The 26497-nt window shown below is 38.6% G+C and overlaps 1 protein-coding gene across 1 annotated transcript in view; it reads right to left on the minus strand.

Annotated features, from left to right (window-relative positions):
- Window positions 1-331: 331 nt before the first annotated feature.
- Window positions 332-26497, minus strand: part of LOC135219170 (ubiquitin carboxyl-terminal hydrolase 14-like) — a 70361-nt gene continuing 44195 nt past the window's right edge. The window contains exons 6-12 of the mRNA XM_064255704.1: window positions 22272-22400; window positions 20206-20374; window positions 19924-20027; window positions 13527-13662; window positions 6116-6224; window positions 5335-5517; window positions 332-728 (exon numbers count right to left, since the gene is read on the minus strand). Of these exons, the coding sequence (XP_064111774.1) occupies window positions 622-728; window positions 5335-5517; window positions 6116-6224; window positions 13527-13662; window positions 19924-20027; window positions 20206-20374; window positions 22272-22400 (937 nt within the window). The 3' untranslated portion in view covers window positions 332-621. The remainder of the gene's footprint in view (window positions 729-5334; window positions 5518-6115; window positions 6225-13526; window positions 13663-19923; window positions 20028-20205; window positions 20375-22271; window positions 22401-26497) is intronic.

A 26497-nucleotide genomic window follows, 5' to 3' on the forward strand; every position in this document is an offset into this window, starting at 1 on the left:
AATCAATACATACCTTTTTCACACCAGTTGGTAAAGGTCTTGCACACTTTGTTAGTGTAACAAATTTTGCAGGGGGCAAATTGTTTTGCCTTTGTATTTTGCTAAATGGTGTTAATTTTTTCATATTTTTATGTCACTACTTTACTGATAAAATTTTGCTTGCAAAATGTATGGTCTATTTTAAATGCCTCTCCACTTTTAATTTGCCTCCAATGTAATTTTTTCAGAATTTTTTTTAAAGATACAGTATATAGTCCCAGAGTACATACAGATGCACAGTTACTTTACACAATGCCTTAACAAAATGTAAAGGGTATGCAAAACATTTCAGTAACTGCCAAATAAGTTTTATTCCATTCACTTTCCCTTAAAGGAGAAACGATGAATTAGAAAGGCAATTCTCCTTTGAGGTCAATACAAAATGTTTTCCAAATAAATGAAATTACTATACACAAACAATATTAGCAACTGAAAAAATAGGATTCGTTTAGATATACTTAAGCTAAACATCTCCAGATGTATGAAATGCTGACATCACTTCATTACTACATACATATGAAAAAAGTCATGTAGGATTCCACCTACACTAAAATTTCATTTTTTGTTTATGTAGCCTAGAGCTTAATTTGTTTCCATTTTGGCTTCTTCTCCAGCTTTCTCCTCTTCCTCCTCAACAACTTCAAGTATACGTGGTCCATAAAGTAAGATGTAAGCACAATGCCAATCACCTGTTTGTAGAACAGATATTAATGTGACAAGCACAAGTAAATATAATATAAACACTCAAATTTGTATATCAATACCAATATAATAAAACCTTTTATTTTGCATGTTTATGCCTGTTCAAAGCTTAGTGGGGGGCAAGATACTCAATGAGAGGAGCAAGGAAGGTAACTTATAACAATTTTGTAGATAAAATGACAATTTTCAAATCAGTTTGCATTTTTCATATCTAACAAACTGCGGTCTTAACATAAGAAAAAAGTTCTGTGGCAGAGTCCAGTTAATTTTTTTTTTTTTTTAGACATTTACTATCTCCACAGCTCCCTTCTCCATTTTCTTCACCTAGCCTTGAAGAGCCAGATGTTTTGCTGATCCTAGAGCAGAAGTTGTTTGGCAAAGGGGACACAGACAGTGGGGGGAGGAAACTCCAAGAGTAGAAGATAACCCACCCATATGACATCTACTACCCAAGTTTCTGCCCTGAACTGCTGCCAAGTTACCCAATGGCTTCGCCAGGCACCTCTCCTCCGATGGCAGTTGAGAGGGGAGAGGCGCCCTTCCTATCATCTTTCTCCGATGGCCCTACCTCTATCTCCTCTTCCAGGTCTGGAAGAATGGGGGTCACTGCTGAGGTTTCTTAAGTTAAGTTGTAACTTGAGTCTTCTGTGGCAACTAGTAGGAGGAAGCTTGAGGTCTTAGTTTGGATTGCTAGTCCACTGCCAACGAAACAACGATAAACAACTTCTCTGTTACGCCAATGATATGGTTCTGATTTCCCCATCATTGCAAGGTCTCCACTGACTCGTCAACACATCTGCCGCCAATATAGAGGAATTTGATAACCTGTATAACAGAACCAAAACCCAGTGCATGTCACTGCTACCGAGATCGCTGAAGCATTTTGCAGAACCACAAATTTTCCTCGGAAATCATTGGCTGGAATTAGTGCATGAATTTCCGTATTTGGGTCACATTATCACGGACGACCTAAAAGATATGGCAGACATGGAACAGAGGCATTATAAACTATGCGCAACTCGCAAAGTGAGTGCAAGGAAGTTTGCCTTCTGTCACTAAGACATGAAAGGGCTGCTCTTCCACTCGTACTGCTATAGTAAAAACGGGTGTTCCCTTTGGACGAGAGACCACGAGACATATCACTGTTGTTCATAATGACATTCTGAGATGGCTAACAAACATTCCTCACTACCACTCTGCCACACAGATGTTCACAGAAAACTGCCTGCTGCCTGGATAATTTAAAAATCATTGTAAGGTGAACAATGCCCAGTCTGATTACCTGACTGAGAAACGGCAGCAATTTGCTTATACATGGCATCCTAAGCAGTGAGGCACAAAGATCTAAATTGTGGGAAAGATGAATGTTACCGGTATAGAGTTTTGCTACTTTCAATTTTAGTATATAGCCTTCTGGACCTGACTACTATAACAACCTAAGGTCCCTAGCTAGAATTTAATTATATGAAATCTTATTATTTTTTTACTACTGTTCTCAATATTATTGCTGTCATTGCCATTATTATTAATACTATCATTTATATTTCTTCAGCAACTGCGAATATTGCCAATTTATCATTTTTATCATGTTATCTCATGTATCTATATTTTGTAAGTTATTGTCTATACTTAGTACATGTACTTTCATATACTACATGGCCTTGAGCTGAAATAAAATTTATTATTATTACTGTCACTTCAACGGCTATCTATCGCAGAGTCTAGCTGGTCTCTTGGAAAGAGAAGCATGGAAGTAAGTCTGTACAGATGAACTTCAAAAATTCAGAAAGGGCAGACTCCTCTCTTAAGCTACCAGTTGGCCCACATATTAGCCATTAAATGAGCCTTTTGCATGATGGTTTTACCTCCAGATTGTAATAATCTTAGAAAGGCTGTGCTGTCTGGAAATGCAGCCATATCACTAATAGACTGATGAAACAGACACTTCCACAGTTGCTGTGCCTTAACCTGGTTTAAGGATACCTATGCCTAACTCAGCAATGTCTGGGCCAAGTTGTCTCTGCTGTAATTCATCCAATGTACATAGTGGCATGAAAGCATTTATGCCGCAGCAATGGTGGAGGTAGAAATTTGAGTGATCTATTGGATTGTAAGAGTTATCCTTTCCTGAGATATGGAATTGACTTGCTTGAGAATTTCCCTTCCAAGCTTGGAGCAAGGCAATGCTAGTAAGTCCTTGCTCCCTTATTGAGGCCTAGCACAGTTGATACCAAAAGATAATTTGGAAGTGGATGCCACCGCCTCTTTGAGTCAGTCCATTGCAACCACAAATTTACCTCAGCATCCTCTGCTTCTAGAACATCCTGGTTATAACAACTGGAGCATATGATCTTTCAAGGCCTAAGACTGTCTTGGGAGACATAGACGGAACATTGTCTTAATTTATTTCACGTTCGTGGGAACAGGAACGAGAATTGCGATGGAACGACGAATGTCATGACGGGTTACAATGCCATTAAGAACTCCTGCAATGTAAAGACTGGCCATGCACGTGTGAATGAAAGTGTGTATGTCTGTCACAGAAACATGAATGGGAATGCTGGTCAGTCTTAGAGAATGTAAGACGTAAATTCTCAAAGAGTAACGTGTAGGACGATCACGTCCATGAGAGCGACTCTTCTTAATGCCTCAAGATCACGTCCATGTGAACAAGAACGCTACACATGAGACTCCTTAGGGGAAGCAGAACCAGGGAAGTTGCATAATCTACCTGAACATAAGATGGAGACCTCTTGAGGGGAGCCTTGTTGTCTTAACTACACTCTCAAAGCACTCGTAGCTGGAGCAGTATGGGGAGGAGAGGTCTTTTGATTGGAAGCTCAAACTGTAGTCTACAGTTGAAACAATGTCAGCTGGAAGAGGCGCAGTGGTAGCACAAACTGTGGACTAACATGTATGTGCTTAGATGATCAAGCTGCAGCCAATGGAGACGAATGACGAGATCCCAGGGAAAATCCGCGAATCTTCTTACAAAGAGGGACAAAGAAGTCTTTTCCTGCAATGTTCGACGGGCACCAAAGATAAAGACAAGAGGAGGATGACAAAGGTGAAGATGTCTCTTGGATACATTAACCTATGATTGATCGAACTTCATAAAATACCTTTGACTCTATCACGAAATGATAGGCTAAGGGAGTCAGGAGCAGTAGGTGTAGCTGATGGTAACACAGATTAAGTCCTGGAGCTGGGAGCTATGAGTGTTGAAAGACAGCTGGGAGGAGGCTAACACAATGGAAGCTCAGGCAGAAGTGAAATGAGATGACATCACAGCAGGGACAGAAGACTGGGAAACTGTCAAGCCTCTACCCTTCCAGTGTGGGGAGGTGCCATAAGAGCAGGGGTATCCAAATCAATTACAAATTCTATACCCCCCCAATTGAATCTTCCAAGGCCAAAGCATTAGAAGAATGAGAGGGAGTAAAATCTTTGTGGGAAGAAGCAGTAGCATGAGATTTTGATAAGCCAGAGGAAAAACTAGAATTAGACATGAAAGCCGCCATCGAGGCGTAAAACCCTTCCCAAGATGGAGGCAAAGGAAGTGCCCTTTGCCTTAACCTGGTTTAAGGATACCTATGCCTAACTGAATAACATCTAGGTCGAGTTTTCTCTGTTGTAATTCGTCCAATGTAAGTTATGGCATAAAAGCATTTATGACCTTTTCTTATCAAAACTCTTCGACTGCTCAAGCCGCCATTCAAACACATTCAGGGCAAGAGGTTACTTTCTAGCTCTACATCTACAAAAAGCAATGAGTGTCTTTTGCAAAGGAAGACAGGGAACAAGGATTGTTGTCATAACCAGGACATTTTCTCTAGAGTTTGACTGGCTTAGGAGAGTTGTGGGGTTGCATAGGAACACGCAAAAACACAACACATAAAACAAAAAGAAATTGGCATAATCCAAATGTAAATGTGGACTAGGCAGTGAAAACAAACAGGATTTTAGTAGAGAATGCAATAAAGCGTCCTCCTACAAAGGTGGTCAGAGAAAAACTGACTCTATCCTCCGGAGAAGGGTTGTAGGGGACAGCTCCTAATTGCTGCCTTGTCGTCGTCCTTGGGCTGTCACCAATTTCTTTGTTTATCCGGACTCCAGCAACACTAGAGAACTTCTCCCTTATGTTAAGACCAAAAGTTTTTTTGTGTATGAACAACTATGTTCACACACAAATCGAAAACCTAATATATTCACACAATACATGACTCGGGTCAACACCCAAATTAGAGGACTGGCTCACATTAATCAGAATGAAAACTGACAGAGAAGATAAGTCCAAATCAAGATAGAATGTTTAGGAACAGGAAAAGCAATGACAAACTTCAAGCTAGAGAGCTGGAATACCAAACTACAGAGTAGGTATTTATATCATACACTTGCGAGTATCTTAATATTGCACCACCTACACTCACATGTGAGAGACTTGTGCAATGCACTTTACCACTCTAGATATAGTAAATGTATTAACTGCAGATGAATGCACATCCAGTAATAACCTATGATCTTAACTATAAATAGTATTTATGAATGAAAAAAATAATGAATTCGTACAAAAAAACAAACAAACAAACAAACCTCCCCCAGAGAGCTTCAAAATTTCTTCTTCAGTAACAGGAGTAACTTCGTCGTCATCACACTTCAGCCATTCTTTGCCCTTCCACCGTATCCAGCTGACATAATGACCTGAAGATGATGATCTACCTTGATGTGTCAACACAGCTTGGAGCTGGTAAAATCCACTGTTGTTACTACCCAAATCTGCAAATGGATAATCATTATTCAATTGAACTTAATCCAGTGTGACCTTAAGAGGTTTTCAAGCCATTACATTCAAGTCTTTGTTTCTTGTTACGTTACATTGTTTACAGTGTGAGCTACATCCACTTCTTTTCTCTGACCACCTTTGTAGGAGGATGCTTTATTGCATTCTCTCCTAAAATCCATATATTATTATTCTTGATCCTTTTTCTTTTCTTTCTTTACTCTTCTTTCTTACTTAACTATACAGTCTACATGAATATACAATCGTAATTGCTGCCAAAAAAATTAACTCAATAGGATTTGATATTCTTTCTGTACTGAAAAGCTAAAATGACAAATATAACAAGGTGAAAATTAACCACACCTAAAATGTGGGTTGAAATGCTGTTAGTATAAATGTATTTTTTTCAATGTAAATGTTTCCCATCTTCCAAGTAACAAAACTACATATCTAAATATTCTGGTATCATTCATAAGGATATTTTTAGAATTCTTTAGTGCACAATATACTACTATTCCTACAACTTTGAAAATTCAGGCATCACTAAAACTATTCTTGAATATCAAATAGGAATCCAACTATAGTATTATTTACCGTCTTCAAAGGAAAATGGCAATGATCGTGTTTTTGGTTTACTTATCACAGCACCAGGTTTTCCTCTTTTCATGGCACGCTCCTCCTCTATTTCTCGCTCTTCCATATCCTAAAAAGAGGAATGAGACAAAAAACTGATTAAAAAATTGTATACCTACAATACTATAGTTATGACATTTCTGATAACACTTCTAGGAATATATACTATTGCAAAAAATAATAGAATTAAAGAAGACAAGTAAATACCCAAAAAAATGTTATACTATATGTTTTAACCACTGTTTTACCAATGGTTAACTTGAGAGAAGTCCAAAGTGAAGGTTATATCTGTATACACACAGAAGTCTGTAAAATTAATTACTAAAATGTTCTATATCATCATCATCGTCCCAGTTAAAAATTTTAAAAAAGTATGTCTACATTCCCTATAAATGGAGCCCCATAAGGGGATGGTGCCATCAGCGCACCACATTGCGGTGGTAGGCATTACTCAAGGTTCTTTGCAGCATGCCTTCAGGCTTATCAGCAACCCCTTTTGTCCCTTTTACTGTACTGCCTTTCATATTCTCTTTCTTCCATCTTACTTTTCACCCTCTTCCCACAACAGATAAATAGTGCAACTGTGATGTTTTCCTCCTGTCACACCTTTCAAACTCACTGTCAATTTCCATTTCAGCACTGAATGACCTAATAGGTCCCAGTGTTTGGCCTTTGGCCTAAATTCTATATTCAGTTCAATCCTATAAATGGGACATTCAGTAACTAGACAATCATTAGAATATATTTGGAACTTATCAGACATAATCGGATTTCAATGCAAAATTTCAAGTAAATTGTGCATCAGAGTTCGAACAAAAAACTGGAATCTGATCCAATGAACCTTATGAATTTTGTAAACAAATGTGTTTTGGTCAGTCGCCGGCAGTTGGAGTTGCTGTTTAAAGCTAGCTCGCTCTGCTGCTATTGCTTAAGCAAGTACAAACTTTACAGGAATATTTCCTTTGTTTTTGTGAATTTCTGTACTGTATTTTCATTCAATCATGTATCCCAAGACAGCCAGCCATTGCAGACAAGCAGAAGAGGAAAACAGTAAGAACTACATTTGAATTTAAGAGGAGATTACTGAAAAGTATGAAAGAGGCATTTGTGAAGAGGAGATTACTGAAAAGTATGAAAGAGGCATTTGCGTGACTGATTGAGCATCTTATTTTTAATATTTTATTAATTTACTAAATGATTGTTTTTCAATATTTTATTGTTAGCAACAAGTTCTGTGCCTACCCATTACAGTCAATACTATAACAAGCCTAGCCTATGGCATTCGGTCAAGCAACGTTAATATGACTATATTGGATGAAGGGCAGTTTTTTTATACAGTACACATTGAAAAAAAAAAACATTGTCTAATACAATTTTATTTTACACTGAACTTTTTTAATTGTAATATTTTGTATAAAAAGGCAAGGGTAGGGTAGTAAGTGGTGGTCATGAATGGATACCTTTTCAGTTATTACTCAAGGAAAATAATAATTCAGATTTCAACCACAATGCATCTCGACACTTCTTCTGGAACGGATTAGCGTCAAGGTCAAGGTCCCAGGTTCTAATGTATTTGGCCTTTCCTGGTCACTATCACCTTTTCTGCAAGATTGTACTTTTTTCCAGAGCAAAAGAATGGGTCCTGATTCTTTAGTGTCATCTGTTATTTTTTAAGACTGTAAAATAGACACAAAAGTGCAAACACTAACAAACCAATTCTCTCACCTTTAACCTGTGGAATATGCAAATAAAAAAATTTCTTATGTTAGCATATTATACAGACATGAACTAAGGAAGAGAGGTAAAATCCCAGTGAATTACCACCCGGTCCATTCATTCTCTAAAAAGAGAGAGAATTATGAGAAACTTCTGCTGAAGACAACAAAGGAATAGCTATAATTAGGAGATTAAACTAGTGGGGGATAACCAAATAAGAATCACAACTCCCCTTCACCATCTCCACCATGTAAGGTACTGGTCCCAAGTCTATTCATGCTAGGAGGTTGCAGCTGTCCATCTACTAGAACCTGAGGTCTGCAGTTATCCCTGAAAGATATAAAACAAGACTCTACCAAAAGATAATCCCTTCTCGCCTTAACCTGAACTGCAAAAGTGTTCACTTCTACCAAACCGAGATTATAAGCATAAGGACATTACACTAGGACAAGAAATAAAACAAAAAACTGCATAATAATGGGAGATTTTGATGCAGCAGTACACACTGCGACACAAATTACTTCTGCATCAAACTTAGAGGGTAAAAGACTTAGATTTTGTAAAAAATGAATTCCTCCACCAATGGGGTGACAAACCTACTGGAGGATACAACTACTAGACACTGCCTGGTCAACAGAAGATAACATTGTCTGACCTTTCAGTAAGTGCAAATCTAGGCAAAAACAACTTTTCTAGTGGAATACACAGAAAAAACAGGTTTTGCTGTAGGAAAAACCTATTTTTGGTAGTCACTGTTGAGTTACCCTCCATGGTGTGTGCCAGCACCCTATGGTGACTAGACTAATAAAGAAAAATCTTTTCACCTGGTCTTGTAGCCGGGTGTTATGTCATAATGATAAACACTATGACATGTGATAGAGTATAATGGAGAAGTAGTGACTATTGCACAGGAGTATCAGCCACCTTGTTTTATGATCGGGCCGATTAAAAGCCAAGAACCAATACATACTCTATTGGTCAACGCATGGATCTTTGTCAGAGAAGGAGGAGGGTTTTGAGGACTCAACAGCCACTACCAAAAATAGGTTTTTCCTATGTCAAAACCTTTTTTTTAATAGTGTAGTTGCTATTTCATCCTTAAAGGAGCATTACAAAGAAATTGACAAGTGACAAAAACATTAAGCTCCCAAATTTTTTACTCATCCATCTCAAAATTAAAACTAAATCACCTCTGGTCCAAGGTCAAGCCACTAGTTTTGGTAAAAAGAACACGAAACTAAGCAAGATGTTTTTAGTGTAAAGTTCTATAGTGACTTACCTACGCATGCTGGGTATGGTTGCAGTCTTCACGTACCTCCCCCTGCGATAGTCAGGATACCCACGTGTTAGGAAGACCCCCTGGGTTTCCACTATAGCACCTATGGGGTCAGGACTAACCATACCACCTACTTATACATGGTGCAGTCAAATTTGTTCCAGCTCAAGGCAGTAGTGTTTTAAGAATAATGACTCTGATGACCACCAAGTACATTAGGAGACCTCTTCGAAAGATACATTTCTAAAGAAGGACAGTGATGTACTACTTACTTTCCTAATATAATGTGATCTAGGAAAGGACATCGAAAACAACTAGTTCATGCCAAACTGGTTGTTCCCAAAATAGGAACACTGGAGGTGGAAGTTTGACACTTCTTAGTAATATCCATCCTGAACAGCTTGAGCGTATGTCCGGTGAGATCCTAAGACCAAACCAGGAACATAGGCCCTTGCAGCCAAACTCTGGGGAGAAAGCTTAGTACAGTTCTTTGGGGAGGAGGCTCCGTAGAGTTCCTCTTATTCCCTTGCCCATCCTAGTGAAACCCAGGAAATAGAAGGAACAAGAGAAGAAGATTGAATGTTCTTGCCCGCCCTTCTGACAGAACCAGCAGGAGGGGGAGATAATGTGCGCGATCATCAACTTGCAGTGATGATGGTACTGAGCAGACTTAAAAAATCTATTCACCCTAGCCAAAAATGCTTTTAGAAGGGTGAGCACAGGTTCTCACTCGCCAAAAGGAGCATTCTCTTCCACCAATTGGTTCGTTCTCGCAGACACTAGTAAGAGTTGTGTGCATCATTGGTTGGCGAGAACATTCAATGTCTTTCCAAGTATCTCTCTTCTCTGAAGCCGAAACCTCACACGAAGAGAATTGCACAGGGAACCTCCTCTCCAACTCTTGTGAAGTCCTGCCTTGAAAGATAGACATCTAAAGAACTTGTAGCACACTAAAGCTAGTAATGACAAGCAGAGGTGAGTCGCTGAATGCCTGACACCCTTCTCCTATCCTGCACCAGAATGGGACAGTGAGGAGTTTTTCTGGCACTGAATTTGGGTGTACAATCACCCATAAAGGCTTGTACATTCAGCGTCTCGTGAACGAGCTCTCCCCAACGCAATATTAGTTCTAGAGCCAGAATCCCTAGACTTAAGAGGTAGGAGCACGAACCGAAGTCTGCTCCCTGAAACACTATACCCAGGGGTAAGCGTAACTGATTCTAGCCCCGAGGATAGCCTACAGGGGATCCAACTGCTTCCTCTGTGAAAGGAGGCAGACCCTTCGAAGTCCCTTCTTAGGGGAGGAGAGGCTACCTTCTTAGACTGACCAAGTGAAGAAGAAGGGGAGAAGATGGCAGAAGACAACAATGATGAGGATGAAGACAATGACACCTCCCTGTAGAATTCAAGTACATATCTGATCAAGAGCAAAGAGTTTGCTCAACAGAGCCAAGTCAAGTGAGCTGAGCAGATCACAATCATGTAATTATGAGTGGTAATTGTCAGCAAAGAATTACCATTTCCTCCCAACTTTGCTATTCTCCTTCGAGGCTGAAGCTTCAAGAAGAAGAATAAAAAGGGATTCTGCATCTGCTTCTTACAAGTTCAGACCCAAAGGTCCAAAATACAAGGATGGGACTTGACTATGCACCAAGGTGTTGAGATGCAGTTCCATGCTCTGCATAAACCCAAACCAGACTGAAGAGCAGACTCTCCTGTAGTGCTAGAGGCTCCTCTTGCCATCCGAGCACTTATGATAGTGAGCGCTCGGTAATCGCCAGAATTCCTGACGAAATCATGTGCTCAGCGATCAGCGGTTTGTCTTGCTTCCACAGACTCATGATAGCACGTGCTCGCCGAATGCCAGAATTCCTGACAAATTAACGCACTTGGCAAGATTCCCGATTCTCACGAATGATCATTAGGAAAACTTGTCCCACCTGAGTGTTCAGAAATCGTAAGAAACCACATATTAGCGAGCCCCAACAATTCCAAGGAATCCAGGCGCTTGGCGGGACTCCCAAGTCTTGTAATAGCAATCTAGAGCCTTGTCTCGCCCAAGTGCTCGGAAACAGATGGAACTAACCACTTGAAGAGCACCTGGAATTCCCAGGAAATCAAGCACTTGATTAGACTCCTGACTCTTGTGATAACAATCATCGGAAATGCCTGTCTTGCCCGAGTGTTTGGAAATCACAGAAAACCATGCACTTCGCAAGCGCCAGAAATTCAAGGAATTCAAGCGCTCAGCAAAACTCCTGACTCTCGTAAGATAATCATCAGGAGAGAGCCCTCCTCGACTTCTGTAGAAGCCAAGGAGGAACAGGCATAGCACCAGTCTTATATGCAAGCATTTAAGAACGGGATCAAGAGTGCAATTCAACACCGTACACACTCAAGGCTCCCAACACGCGAGACCCCACATGAGACTGCGAATTGGAATCCACCCTAAGGGCAGAAAGAGCCATGAAGAGGAACAATAATTCCAGGTGTTCAAATCCTCAGAACCAGAACACCAAGTGGGAATTTACCAAGTACTGGCGAGAACTCAGGGAGTACATGCAACCATGCTGGTAGGAAGGGATGAGGCACGTGAATGATTTGCCCCTTCTCTCATCCTGTGCCTGAACAGGAACAGTGAGATGTCTCTCCATCAACAGTTCTGGATGCTCGTGAATCAATAAACATAAGACTCGAGACAGCTCGCAAATGAGCATTTGACACAGCACTTGTCTAGAAGTGAACCTCTAGACTGGTGATGGGAACGCAAGCCAAAGCCTGCACACTCACAGCTCGCAAATGAGCATCAGACACAACACCTGTCTAGAAGTGAACCTCTAGACTGGTGATGAGAATGCAAGCCAAAGCCTGCACTCCCACGGCTCCAAAAACACAAGCCCCAGGGCAAGCAAGACGGTTCGCAAACCTGAAGGTCGGGAAAAGTGAATGAGAGAACCCAATGCCTCCATGGGTTTCTCGGCTTCTCCAAGTGTACGTATTCTCAGAATCGAACACCAGGTGGGAACCTACCAAGAACCGACCATCAGCACTCAAGGACTGCTATCAGATGTGCTGGCAGGAAGGAGCGAGACATGCGAATGCTTCGCCCCTTCTTTTGCCCTGTGCCTGAACTGGGATGGTGAGATAGTCTCTCCATCAACAGTTCTGGATGCTCGTAAATCAAGAGACACGAGCACTCAGAACAACTCTTGAATGAGCATCCAACATAGCACCTGTTTAAAGTTGAAAAGAGCTCGCAAGAGGACTTCTAAAGGGAGAAGAAGCAAACTTCCTCTTCTTGGCTGGAGGAGGCCAGTCCAGATTCTGGAGCCTCCTCGAGCTTCAGAAGAGGAAGGAAGGGTGGGAGGATGATGTCCTTCTGCAAGACTTCTACATGATGAGACCAGACATCATCAGAAGTAATCTCAGACATAATCAGAAGTAGAGGCAATAACCACAGGGCAGCAAGGGTCAATGTAACAACATGCTATCGTGTCAAAAGTACAATCCCGTGGGTTAGGATAACCACAGAGATATCCGACCATCTAATGCTGTGATCTACTATAGCTCAGAAAACAGAATACATGATTAATAAATAAGGAGACTTCTCTTAAACCGAAGGTCACTGTCCTCTGAAATGAGAGGAAATCCCCAAACATAAAGACCACACACCTGCAACACATTCCTTGCCCAACAAGCAAGTGAAGGCAAAGGACAAGGAAGAACACTGGGAGAGAAAAATTGAGGGCAAGTCTCCAGAGTTTCCCCCTGGAAAATTCTTCCAGTGTGTAAGAGTGAATGTCAAATCAATAACAAATATACTATCTTACCCTTAACATCAAAGGCCGAGAGAAGGTGAAAGGGGTTGTGTAAACACCCTTGCTGCTGCCCCCTTAGACACAAAGGGGGTTTGTATATTAATTATAAATATCAAACACAGTACATATATTCAAAACATATTAAAACAATAAAAGAATGATCCCACTGGGAAAATCATGATTAACTACAGTCAGCAAGAGCTCATGAAAACACATCTAAATGGTAGTTATTGCTTAACCACCTTGTTCAAGAGCTTTAACAGCAGAGTTCGCCGTAAGCATATTCCAATTCCTATTATAAAGGACTGAGGGTTTGTATATTGTATAAGTACAACTTGAGCATTTGTAAATCATTTGATGAAGTTGAAACTTTGTGTAAATACAATACACAGTGATACTAATCACATTTTACTTTAAAACTTTCTGGGAACTTGACAAATTCATCAACCATTTTATTCTTAGAATGTGTTTAAAGTTTGCACGATTTCAGGCAAGAGGTAACGGAGAGATGCTACTCAAGAAAAAGGAATACATCTTTCAATACTGAGAACATAAAACTTACCTTATACTTTTCTCTATTAGGTAACAGCCTCTTCTGTAAATCTTCTGTACATAGCTCAAATACATCCAGCACCATAGGAAACTTTACATCTTTCAGTATTTTTGCATTTACGGCTTCTTTTTCCTTGTAAAAAAATCTGCAAAAAATTAGCTTTACAGGAAAAGGCTCAATTTCCAACTGTACACAACCCAAGTTGCACCCAGTACAGTGTACCAAATTAATCTTGAATGTACTTTCCACTTATACTTTTTACTTTCCTAATAATGAACACTAGCTACCTTAATCTTTTCAACAAAAATTTGAGAATAATTTCTTAGGGTCTTATAGAAATGTTCAAAAATCTGACTTTGTCATCTAGTTAAATAATAAACTTTGTAGTCTTGCATTCCCATCCCAAGAATACATTAATTTAAACTGATTATAATATATGTTACATTCTTGAAACACAAAGTCTCATGCAAACAGTTAACTGTAACTTTAGTTAATAAAACAAGAGGCCACACTCAGGGATTAACAATTCTGCCATATTTCACATACAGCTGCTCTAAACTAAAATAACCACCTGAAAATACTCTTGGCCCTTGTCTTACAGACCCTCAGTCCATGGAGAACTGGCAAAGTAATGAAGCCAAGGTTAACCTAAGCCTTTTTGCAACACTTGACCAAGTCAGCTACTCAAACTGTGGTGGTTAGGTAGCATTTTCAAAGGATAATGAGTCATAAGGGTATTGTGGAATTTGTTACTTACCCAGTAGTAATTACTCAGCTAAGATTTTCTACTCGATGGCAGCTTAAATTTTGAAATTCGTGGTAGCGATAGCCTTTTGTTTCTGTAGATGACAGATTCCTGCCCACTTTCAGGGTGAAGGAACAACTCCTCCAACAGCTCAATTTGTTTTATGCTCTCAAGTCCATAATAAAGGAGGAGGGTGGGCTCTGTTTATAATTAGGCACTGGGTAATGTAAGTATGTATTTAGTCCCGCCCAAACGTAAACATTCCGGAATTTGCTTTTGGCCGTCGTGTGATGCAGACTTGTGTATTTTTTATCTCTCTGACACTGTCGCTACCAGCTTTTTCCCTGTGGGTTCTTTTCTATTTTTGTGCGTTTGAATATTTGTGATTTTGCTTTTAGTATGCAAACTTGAAGTTCGATCTCACCCCTAAGCAGAGGATAAAGTACCTATGCATGCAGATAAGACGCAGTGGCAACAAGTTTTTCCCTTGGACTCTCATATCAGCAAGTTCAGGGAGGTAGCGCAGTTGTTCCTGTCTCGACGGAAACAACCAACATGGCAATTGCAAGTCACCTGTCATCTTTGGAAAAGATGGTCCCTCACCTTGGTTTCACCAACATTCTCTCCTGTGGAGAATGAAAGAGTGTTGGTTCCAGTCTCAAGACCCTTAATCCTTTCTCATTCCGCTATTGGAAGAAGTGAGAGAGGATTTGGACTGGTGGCTGGACAATAGGAACCTCGTAATAGGAGTATCCCTGCATGCTCCCTCTCCCGACATGCTTCTGTTCTCGGATCCATTGACCGAGGGATAGGGCGCACACCTGGAGGAGTTGCAGACTTCATGAGTGTAGAATCGGCATGACAGGCACCTTTACATCAATATCTTAGAACTCAAGGCTGCCTTCCTGGCTCTCCAAGAATTTTGGGATCGTGTAATGGGACACTCCGTGGTGTTGATGAGTGACGACACCATGGTAGTGGCATATGTCAGCAAGCATGGGGGTCTCGTATCTCTCCTGCTTCAGCAGTTGACAATGCAGGTGCACAAGTGGGCAGCGGCTCACTCAGCGGAGCTGTTGGCCAGGTACATTCCAGGCAAGAGGAATGTACTTAGTGGCAGACAAGCTCAGCCACCAGAATCAGGTGATAGGGACAGAGCGGTCCCTTCACCCAGACATCATGGAAAGGTTGTTCGATCTGTGGGGGAATCCAGTCATAGATTTGTTTGTCACCCGGCAAAACAGAAAATTTCAGGTCTTCTGTTCTGTTGTGTCAGACCCATGGGCCGCTACGGAGGATGCATTCCAACACCCTTGGGACAACCTGGACATTACATAGTGCCTTCCCTCTGTTTTAATTGATTTGCATGGTGATCAGCAGAACGTTGATCACCCTTAATCTCAGGATGATTTTGGTGGCTCCCGGCCATTTGGTATCCTGACTTCTATCTCTGCCCTACGAGGCACCGAGAGAGATTTCTCCCTGGCACAACCTTCTGTGTCAACCCCACATTGACAGTACCATCAGGCAGTGCAGTCCCTGTCTTCATGGCTTAAGGTTACCCACCATCTCTTGCGAGCAAGAGGGTTTTCACATTGCACAGCAACAGAGATGTCAGGATACCTCGACAATCCTCTGCAGCGGTATACCAGGGAAAATGGGTCATCTTCTGTGGTTGGTATCATAGACAGGTATCTCTCCAGTGTGAGCTACTCTTCAACAGGTTGCGGATTTCCTCATCTTCCTTTGCTGAGAGAAGCTTCTCTCTGTTTCAGCAATGAAGGGTGAGAGTCGGCAAACTTTAAGGACTCTCTTTTAATGTGAAACATTCAAGGGGATGGAGATCTGTTATGCTCAATTTCATTCCAGACTTCATAGCAAAGACTCAAAACCCTTCGGTCCCTGACACCAGGTTCCAGTCCTTTACAATCCCCTCCCTATACAACTTTGTAGCTAACGATGCAGACAAGATGCTACTTTGTCTTGTTAACAGTGCTACCTGAAGAGGACTCTTCATCTCTGGCCTGAGTGACGATGACTCTTCGTGAGCACTGGCTCGTCCAAGAAAGAAGTGTCCAAGAAGACAAATTCACTCTGGTTTCAAGAGATAACTAGAAGAATGTACTCTGCTGCTGGCGTAGACGACACCGGTAACTCCTGTCCGAGAGCTCACAAGGTCAGGGGCATTGGTCCAACCCTAGCATTCCAGAAGAATCTGTCAAGTCCATCAAGTTCTGAAAGCAGGGTGTGGTCTTGACAGACCAGCTTCACTTCCTTCTACCTTTGGGACATTGCCCAAAAGTTCTCCTCCACTAACACATCACTGGATACTTTATCACTAGGCATTTTATCACCACTCACACTTTCAAATTTGTCCATGAGAGCCCTAAGGAACGCTCCTAATTCTGACAAGAACTTACAACTAAATTGAATTTTTTGTCAAACTTGGAATTAATCCTAGACTCAAGACTGGCAATGGCATTGGAGTCAAAAGCACGGGAGTGTGCAGAGGAAGAGAAGGAGGAGGACTGAGGATGGGAGAGAGGTTATGTCCAGGAGTAGAGGGCAGAGCAAGACCAGTCTGTCTGAGGCCTAAGAATAGTCTCTCTACTAGCCCTACTTTCGGCGCAAGCAGCCGCCTTCCTAAACCTATTTCTCTCCAATTTACTCATGTGATTCAAGTACCTTCCGCCTACTTTAATCCCAGTCCTTGCATTCCAAGCAAGTAAGCTCTCTCATACTTTTATTGCACATGGTATAGCAAATGATGGAAGTGCTAGAATCCAACATAACTAATTAATTAGTAAAAAAGAAAGACAGCTAATGATGCAAAGCGAACCTAATTGCAACAGTTGAGAAACTAAGAGGGTACATCACCGACTTCAGCACACCGGTGAATCATGAATGCATGAGCAAGAATGACATGTTGTCGGTTGCATGGCATAAGAGAGAATAATGCCGTCAGATTCTGTCGCTAACAAGCCCCATTGCAGTGGGCGGGGCCTGGCAACCCGGCTATGCAAGTCACTTGTACATGAAATTTGAATTTAAGATGCCATGTCCTCAACTGTGATGAGACAAGCCTATTTTGGAGAGAGAAAAAAAAAAAAAAAAAAAAAAAAAAAAAAAAAAAAAAAAAAAAAAAAAAAAAAAAAAAAGACCTACATCACGCGGAGGAAATTTATTGCCAGGCCACAAGCCTATGAAGGATAGGCTAATACTCTTGGTCTGTGGGGATGCCAGTGGGGATTTCAAAGCGAAGCCCTTACTTGTGTATCACTGAAACTCCCCGAGTGATCAAGAAAAACATGGCAATAAAGAATAAATTGCCTCTGACGTGGAGGGCCAATAAAAAGTGATGGGTCAAGAGGCAAATTTTCGTTGAGTGGGTAAATGAAATGTTTGGCTTGAGTGTGAAAAAATGCCTGCAAGAGAATCAATTACCCAAGTGTCTCCTGGTAATAGACAATGCTCCTGCACATCCTCCTGGCTTGGAAGACCAAGCTGTTAGACCAATTTAAATCCATCAGCCCATGGACCAACAGTTCATTTCAAACCTCAAGAAACTACACAAAGGCACTATTTCAAAGGTGCTTTGAAGTAACCTCAGACAGTAAGAGAGTTCTGGAAGCATCACTTCAGTATCTTCAACTGCATAAGCTTTATAGCTAAAGCTTGGCAGTTGGCAGGGAGTGACTTCCAGGACAATGAACTCTGCTTGGAGAAAACTGTGGCCAGAGTCTTACCTCGAGAAGGATTTAGAAGGGTTTGATGCTGACCATGACAACCCTACAACTCATTAATGTATGTATAATTAGGGAAAAAGCCCAGGCACTGTAGCCAAGAGAGCTATTCAGCACCATAATGAAGAGTAAATAAATTTTATTTTGGTAAATTAATTAATGAATTAGCGAAGGAAATGATTGATAAATAAAATGATGCAATGTAAGTGACTAATAAAGAAGGATATGAATTTTAATGAATGGTGTGATATATATTAAAAAATTTAATGTCATTAAAAATGTGCATAATGTGATATAGTATAAATTTTAAAAAAATTATATGTCTAAAAATTTTGCTATACATTTTCATAAAGAGATGACAGCAGAAATAGCTTCATCTCCCAAAATATTCAACAGGGCTTTACCCTGGAAATATTTTTCTTTGGTTAAAATATCTGGCGCAAACCACCTTGTACATTATTATTACTATGTTATATGAGGGCCTCAGAACCACAGTTGTAAATGCCACCCCCACCAATATTGAGTTAGCCATACCAGTAGATTTGGCAACGTTTCCTCTGTCTATTTGTTGCATTTCTATGCTATTCAAGAGTTTCAAAAAGGTCGAAATCCCTACTTAAGCAGTAGGAATTATCGATTTTGTCTACATGAATGAATGTGGTGTCGCGCGGAGGTTACAAGAGCTCAGTTAGAACTACAAGGAAGCACGTTCGCAGCTCAAGAGTGAACCAATGAGAGCATGCGTCACTAAGCGGGTAGTCAGTTCTAAGCCAATCAGCATTTTTCCCCATACGGCACCCGTAAGTGTTGGCCAATCACCGCAGAGTTTACAATCTAGTGATTTTCACGGTGGAATTCGATTGTCCAGTGTTGTGGTTTGGTTTTTTCGATTATTATCCCTTATTTAGCGCCATTATGCCTTCCTCTGATAGTAAAAATGATCACAATGATGTCGTGCAACAGCCAAGAGGAAGAAAAAGGACAAGGAATGAAGCGTCATTGAAGAAAAACAGTGTTAAGTTATTGCATGACGCCGGCCAAGAATATGTTTCTCGGCGTACATGCAAACTTGTACTGCACGTAGTGTAGGCCAACCGTGTCGTGATGGTTGCTTTAGCAGGCTTGGTAGGCCTATAGTGGAGGCTTTATTCAATGGGTTTTATGGTTTGGGAGATTATGATAAGCAAACTGCTTACATTCAGTCGTTGGTTATGGCCAACCCAGTGAAAAGACGTCATGTTAAGATTGGAGAGAAGCCCCCACGTAAAGAGAAAACGTATGCTTATTGTGTCAAGTATGATAATGTTACGCATAAAGTTTGTAAGCAAGGCTTTCTTTCTACTTTTGCCATTAGTGATAAGCGAGTGATTACCGCATTGCAAAAGAAAACAATAGTAGGTACACCGATCTATTGCTGTTATAACAAGAATATAATACTTTTTTATCCTTTTACACATTCAATTATGGTTTAAGTGCTGGTTATGAATAAAATATACACAAATGTGAGGGGTTAGGCATACGTTTTGAATGCTAGGGCACAAGCGCACCCCACAATTTTTTTTTTTTTTTTTCACAAAAAATTTATAAAGGGTAGGGCTTTCATATGAAACTTAGTTTAAATCAATATCTTTCTTAGAAGCAGAGTAATGAATGCTAGACTTTGAGGGCAATTTACTCATTTTTTAAAAAGTTGCGTTTACAACCTTGTGGTTCTGAGGCCCTCATATGTAGTATATAAAGAAAAGTAGTTTAACTAGACCACTGAGACCATCTTGTACAATATGAGGCATCACACTAACCAAACTTTCAAGTACTCAAACTACAACCCTTGTGTAATTGACATGTGGGACAGTAATGAATGCATACATAATGAATGTTATATGAAAAGAACTTAAAAATAAAGCACTCTGCAACCTACCTAACCATTTCAACAGATAAATAAGCTGGTAATCTTGATATTTTGGACTTTTTGGTATATACAGCATCACGGTCTAAAGTCGCTGACTTCTTTGTGATTTGTTCCTGTAAAAATATAAAAAAAGAGTCCTCAATGTTAGAGTAAGTAATACATCCACAGATACTTTATGTATTTCATCACCCACACAGAAATCTCAGTAGATGCCATGACAACACCGAATGTCAACCTTTAATTAAAGTTAATTTCTTAAATGTACAAAACCAGCATGTTCCAAGCCCTCACCTGCATTCTAGCTACCAGCCCAGTATGTAAATATTTAACATCTTGACTAATATGGCAAAGTAATTGTTGGAAATTGTCCGTTGTCTTAGTAACTTCTTCCTCTTCACTTTCGACACACTTCCACTCACAAGAAAATTCTCCTGTGAAATACTGATCAAGAAGAGAAGACCTGTGAAAGAATAAATAGAAGAGCTACAGATAATCCTTATGGTATAATATTGTTACAAGGTCAGACCAAAGATTTTTCATGTACGACATACAGCTAATATTTTAATATCATGCAAGATTTCAGCACTATTCATCATCTTTGTTAAGAAATTCATAATTCTGTGAAAACAAATTGTTTAAAAAATATCCACAATTATATATAAAAATATATAAAAATATATTTCTATGTAAAAATAGAAATATATTTTTATATATAATTGTGGATATTTTTTAAACACTATTCATCATCATTACACTCTATAACAGAATATTTCTTTACAACGATCGGCACAAAAGAGTTCTATCAATTGTCTTCTCTATCATGTACACTTCTTCAGGTCCCATTCCTCAATTCTACTAAGATCTTTTACAATTTAAAACATTCTCAAGAAGTTGGAATAAAGTAAAAAAAAATTATAATAATAATTTTCTACATATAAGTACAAAAATATTGACATTCTCTACATAGTAGTATAACCTATAGAACAATTCCTGTATCAGCAAAATCCAATAAAAGTGGTAAACACAAAATAACACAATGCACATGGAAAAGCAATCCATTATATATATAGAAGAACTTTGCATTATATATAGAAGAACTTTGGAGTACTGCTTCAATTAAGTATTTTTGAAAATTCAAATAGTCTAGTAATAGCCCCTATTGCTATACTGAAAAAGATCTTGGTATGACTATAAAACTACTGTATATCTCAAAGATTCAGTCAAATAGTATGTGATGGTGTCAGCTGGGCCCATGTGGCCCCTAAAAGAGTTGGAGATGAGTGAAGGTTTATGGAAGTGAAAAGACAAGAAAGATGAGTAGCAGAATTCCACTAAGATTCTTTACTTCATATGAAGTTGGAGGCAATGATGATTAAACATTAATTGAGCATCTTATTGCTAATGGAGAGTTTAATCTTAATTGACATCTCCATATCAGGAGGTAAATACTAGATTAGCATATTCAGGGAATACTTAAAGAACTGCTGACAGATCTCAGATGTTTCAGGAATCAAGCTGTGGTTGACAGAAAACAACTTTAATAAGAAAAGTTTCCTCAATGTCAAGATTACAAAATATAATATACAATTTTGAGCCATTATTGACTGTAACACAGACTTTTCAACTGCTTAATACCATTATTATGAGGTCTAGTGTGACCAAATACTAAAAACATGATTAGAAAGTACTAATCATTCCATTCAAAGACATTGTGCTCCGCCATCAAAATGTATATGTCGGCTTTTCAATTTATGGGTTTGACATGCAACAAGTTCACTCAATTCCTTACTAAATTACTGCACATCATACAGCACAACTTTTAATACCTACATAAGGGGCAAATAGTCCTAAAGGCTAATTCAAACTGTTTACTGTACTTCTCATCACTTATCAAGACTCACAACCACTAATTCTGAAAGCTTTTAAGATGCTACAAGTCAAGAGTAATTAACAGTAATATGCCCATATTCTTACACCAAAGACAAGTTACACCAGTAAACAGGTGAAAACAAAATTTGAAACGAAATTCAAATGAATCCATACCAACTAATAATTAACCCAAGAGAATAAAATGGATAATTCCATTGTATCATGCTTGCCAAAATATAAATTTGAATCCCAGAGGTAAATGTAAGGCAAAAAAACTTGGACACAAATTTAGATATAAAATAATGAAAAAATTAGCATAAAATGACCTGATTCCAATTAGAACTATGAAATATACTGAGGAACAATGAGACATACTAACTTACATAAGAAACAAATTATTTCTCTAACCTTAGGTAAATACTCATTTTTCCAAACTATTAGGCACTTTAGCAGTTTGCAGGAGCTTGAAGGAAGAGGGTAAAACTTACCTAAAGTTTGCTGCTGTCTTGTCAGACTCCTTTGCAGGGACTTCTTGCATTAGCAGCCGCATCAATTCAGTCCAGCATTCAGAGGCATCCTGCTGCATGAACATCCCTTGTTCTCCCTGTTCAGCAAATCTACCAAAAAGTTTTATCTATTAAATTCTCAAAAAATTTTTAATCATTAAACTCTCAAAACATTTGAAATTAAAAAAAAAATCTTCACTATATTCAGTACATAAAGCATTAAATAACATTGTAGTCTATCCAATTTCCTAGCAATGTGAGATCTGCAAGTCTACACCCAACCAAGGAGATGCCCTTTCCTTCAGTGATCTCTCCCAATCCTCTATGCCCGTCAGTAAGTTAAATAAGACCAGTGAGTCAAATTTCTACTCTCATATGGCTTGTCCAAAGGTCTTCATAAGAAAGGTGAAGCTGAAGAAGTTTCTAATAGAGGGAAGAGCCCCAAGGGAATGTCTGAAAGTAAAAGGCTGTGGGCTAACAGACACTACAAGAACATTTAGCAATGCAAACAGTGCAATACAAGAGGCACTCTGTAAGTGGTAACCCATGCAATAAGAGTTAAGCAGTCCCTGGTTATTGACAGGTTCCCTTCTCGGCGGGGTGCTGGTAAGCAAAACCCGCCATTAGCAGAAACTCAGTGATGCACGGCACTTATGACACCAAGTTTCTGTTAGGTATGTTATAGCGCCATACCTCTATTATTGGCACCATAACAATAACCTACACTCGGCCCATTATGGCACTGTAAATCACAAATTTTATGGCGCTAGACAAGTCCCATAAAACTGGATTGCCAATAACTGGAGACAGCTTTATTCATTGGGGGTAGGCACTGAAAAAATTGGTTTGTTTTAAAATGCTGAAATGTATATAAAGGTTACCACATAGCCTAACTATTTAACCTAAAGCCTACCATGATTTTATCACATAATATTTCTATACAGTAACCTTCTTATCATCCTTTACAAAAATGATTACATTCATTTGTTTTACTAAGAATCTTATTAAATTTGCCATTTTACATTTTTGTATTCCCTTATCATGAATAATACTTAAGTGCGTATTGCATCATTCATATTGTGTTGTAGCTTAGAATCTTACTAGTACGTAAGCTGTTTTTAAGAAATGTATTAAAGTACATATCCTTAATCTTCTGTTTTATTGCTATCATTGATTTCCCATTTTGCCACAGAAACCTTGTACATGTAATTAATTTTACCTGTGTTTTCATCTATTTCTAATAGAATTTGAAGGTCAATAAGTATAATTTTGAGATAAGGGCGTTCAAAGACAATGTTAACCCTTAAACGCCGACTGGACGTATTTTACGTCGACATTGTTTCTCTCTTGGGTGCCGACTGGACGTATTTTACGTCGACATTTTTTCTCTCTTGGGTGCCGACTGGACGTATTTTACGTCGACATACAAAAGTTTTTTTTAAAATTCGCGGAAAAATACTTTTAGGCCTACCAGCCGAAAACTCTTGAATCACGCGCCTTGGGGGATGCTGGGAGTTCACGGATCAAGGTGTTGTTTTGTTTACAATCGTTACGCAGGCGCGCAAGCGCGAATTTCTTTCTTGCCGCACTAAAAAGTATCTGTGACACATCTTAGAAATTATTTCGTCACTTTGACATAATTTTTGTACCATTTTAAATTAGCCGTTACATGGAGTATTATACATATATGAAAATGTGCGCATTTTTATGTAGAATACAACAAAAAAATACTCATGATTGTAGCTTTTATCAGTTTTGAGATATTTTTATATAAATAACGATAAGTGCCAAAATTTCAACCTTCGGTCAACTTTGACTACCGAAATGGGCGAAAAACGCAATTGTAAGCTAAAACTCTTATATTTTAGTAATATTCAATCATTTACCTTAATTTTGCAACTAATTGGAAGTCACTAGCACAATATTTCGATTTATGGTGAATTTATGAAAAAACTTTTTCCTTACGTCCGCGCGGTAACTCTTCCGAAAAAAATCATACATGCGATTGTGGTAATAGTTTGCACCATTTTAAATTAGCCGTTACATAAAGTTTTATATATGAAAATGTGCGCAATTTCATGCACAATACAACTAAAAACAACCCATGGTTGTAGCTTTTATCAATTTTGAAATATTTTCATATAAAAAATGATGTGACAAATTTTCAACCTTCGGTCAACTTTGACTCGACCGAAATGGTAAAAAACCGCAATTGTAAGCTAAAACGCTTATATTTTAGTAATATTCAAGCATTTACCTTTATTTTGCAACAAATTGGAAGTCTCTAGCACAATATTTCGATTTATGGTGAATTTATGAAAAAAAATAACATTTTCTTTATGTCCGCGCGGTAACTCTTCCGAAAAAATCATATGTGCGATTGTGGTAATGTTTGCACCATTTTAAATTAGCCGTTACATAAAGTTTTATATATGAAAATGTGCGCAATTTCATGTAGTATACAACAAAATATAATAGAAGGTTGTAGCTTTTCTCATTTTTGAAATATTTGCATATAAATCACGACAAATAGAAAAAAAACCACGTTCCGTCAACTTAGACTCTACCGAAATGGTCGAAAAACGCAATTGTAAGCTAAAACTCTTACAGTCTAGTAATATTCAGTCATTTATCTTCATCTTGAAACAAATTCGAAGTCTCTAGCACAATATTTAGATTTATGGTGAATTAAAAAAAAAAAAAAAAAAACTTTCCTTCCCTCCGCGCGCGGATCCTCCGCCACAAATCTCCGAAATCCGTACGTCCCATTCTCGGAATATTTGCTCCATTTCATAATAGGCATTTCATAGAGTTTTATATATGAAAATGTGCGCAATTTCATGTAGAATAAAATGAAAAATATTTGAAGGTTGTAGCTTTTCTTATTTCCGAAATAATTGCATATAAAAAATATATATAAAAAAATTCGACATTCGGTCAACTTTAACTTGTCAGATATGGTCGAAAACTGCATTTGTAAGCTAATATTCTTATAGTATAGTAATATTCAATCATTTGTCTTCATTTTGAAAGAAATTGGAAGTCTCTAGGACAATATTAAGATTTATGGTGAATTTTTGAAAAAAATATTTGTTTATGTCCGAGCGTTACGAATTCATGCATTATTTTGTGATAATATTTTCTCTGTGTTGCTTTTATCGTTTTACAATGTGTTATACGTATACCAAAACGATCGCAATTTAGTGTACATTACAACGAAAAAAAAGTAACTTGTTACCTTTAACCGTTTCGCGCACAGTGCGATTTGAATACAATTATATATGAAATTTTGTTTTTGCGCTATCATATATCGCATTATTTATATATGATAATGATAATTTTTTTTAATTTCTGATGGTTGCATACTAAACTCCAGCCAATGACAAAAAATGGAGCCAAAAATGAACTCTTAATCTTGAAAACTAAGCGCGCTGTGATTTTTTGAAAAAAATATTTTTTCCTGTTCCGCGCTCACTCTGAAACACCTCCGGGACACGGGAGACATTTTTTTTTTTACCGCTTCAGTGTTTAAGGGTTAATAAATCATGATTATGAATTTTATATTCCTTTTTGGTATTACTAAACCAAAACTGTTATTTATCATAATTTAATCATAAACAAAGATCTCCTTGCTCAAAGATTGCAACTCTCTCTCTCTCCTTCACCAACTTTGCTAATATCGCCAATATTATGATCTTCTGAACTCTTATTAGAGCGAATTTTCTTCTTCTGTATGTTAGCGAGATGTTTTGCTAGTCTTTTCTTTTTTGGCATGAGGAAAACCTTGCCAAAACAAAGAAAAACAGATGTAAAAGCAAGCGAATGTCAAGAGGCGAAACTCGAATGTGTACTCTTATGTTTCTGCTCGCACTTTGATAATTATACGTAATTATCAAAATTTACGATAAAAGAAGAAATACTGCGTTTTCTTGTACGGATTAGTGTTTTTGGCTTATGGAGTTACTTTTACTAATTACCCTGTAACTATGAAAGTAAGAGGAATTTTGACGAAATATTTTGTATACTCATTCTCCAATGCTATATGAAGCTCCATGAATTTTTTCATGGTTTTGCATTTTTCACCCTATATTGGCAGGCCGGCGCCCTTGAACAAACCAAGACTTAAATTTAGAACACTACCATTATTTGATTTGATGAAACAAGATTCAATGATACTCCTTCCAACTGTGTTGCTACACAGCATTAAG

This window comes from Macrobrachium nipponense, chromosome 1 (assembly GCF_015104395.2).
Source record: "Macrobrachium nipponense isolate FS-2020 chromosome 1, ASM1510439v2, whole genome shotgun sequence".
In the NCBI taxonomy this organism is placed as follows: Eukaryota; Metazoa; Arthropoda; class Malacostraca; order Decapoda; family Palaemonidae; genus Macrobrachium; species Macrobrachium nipponense.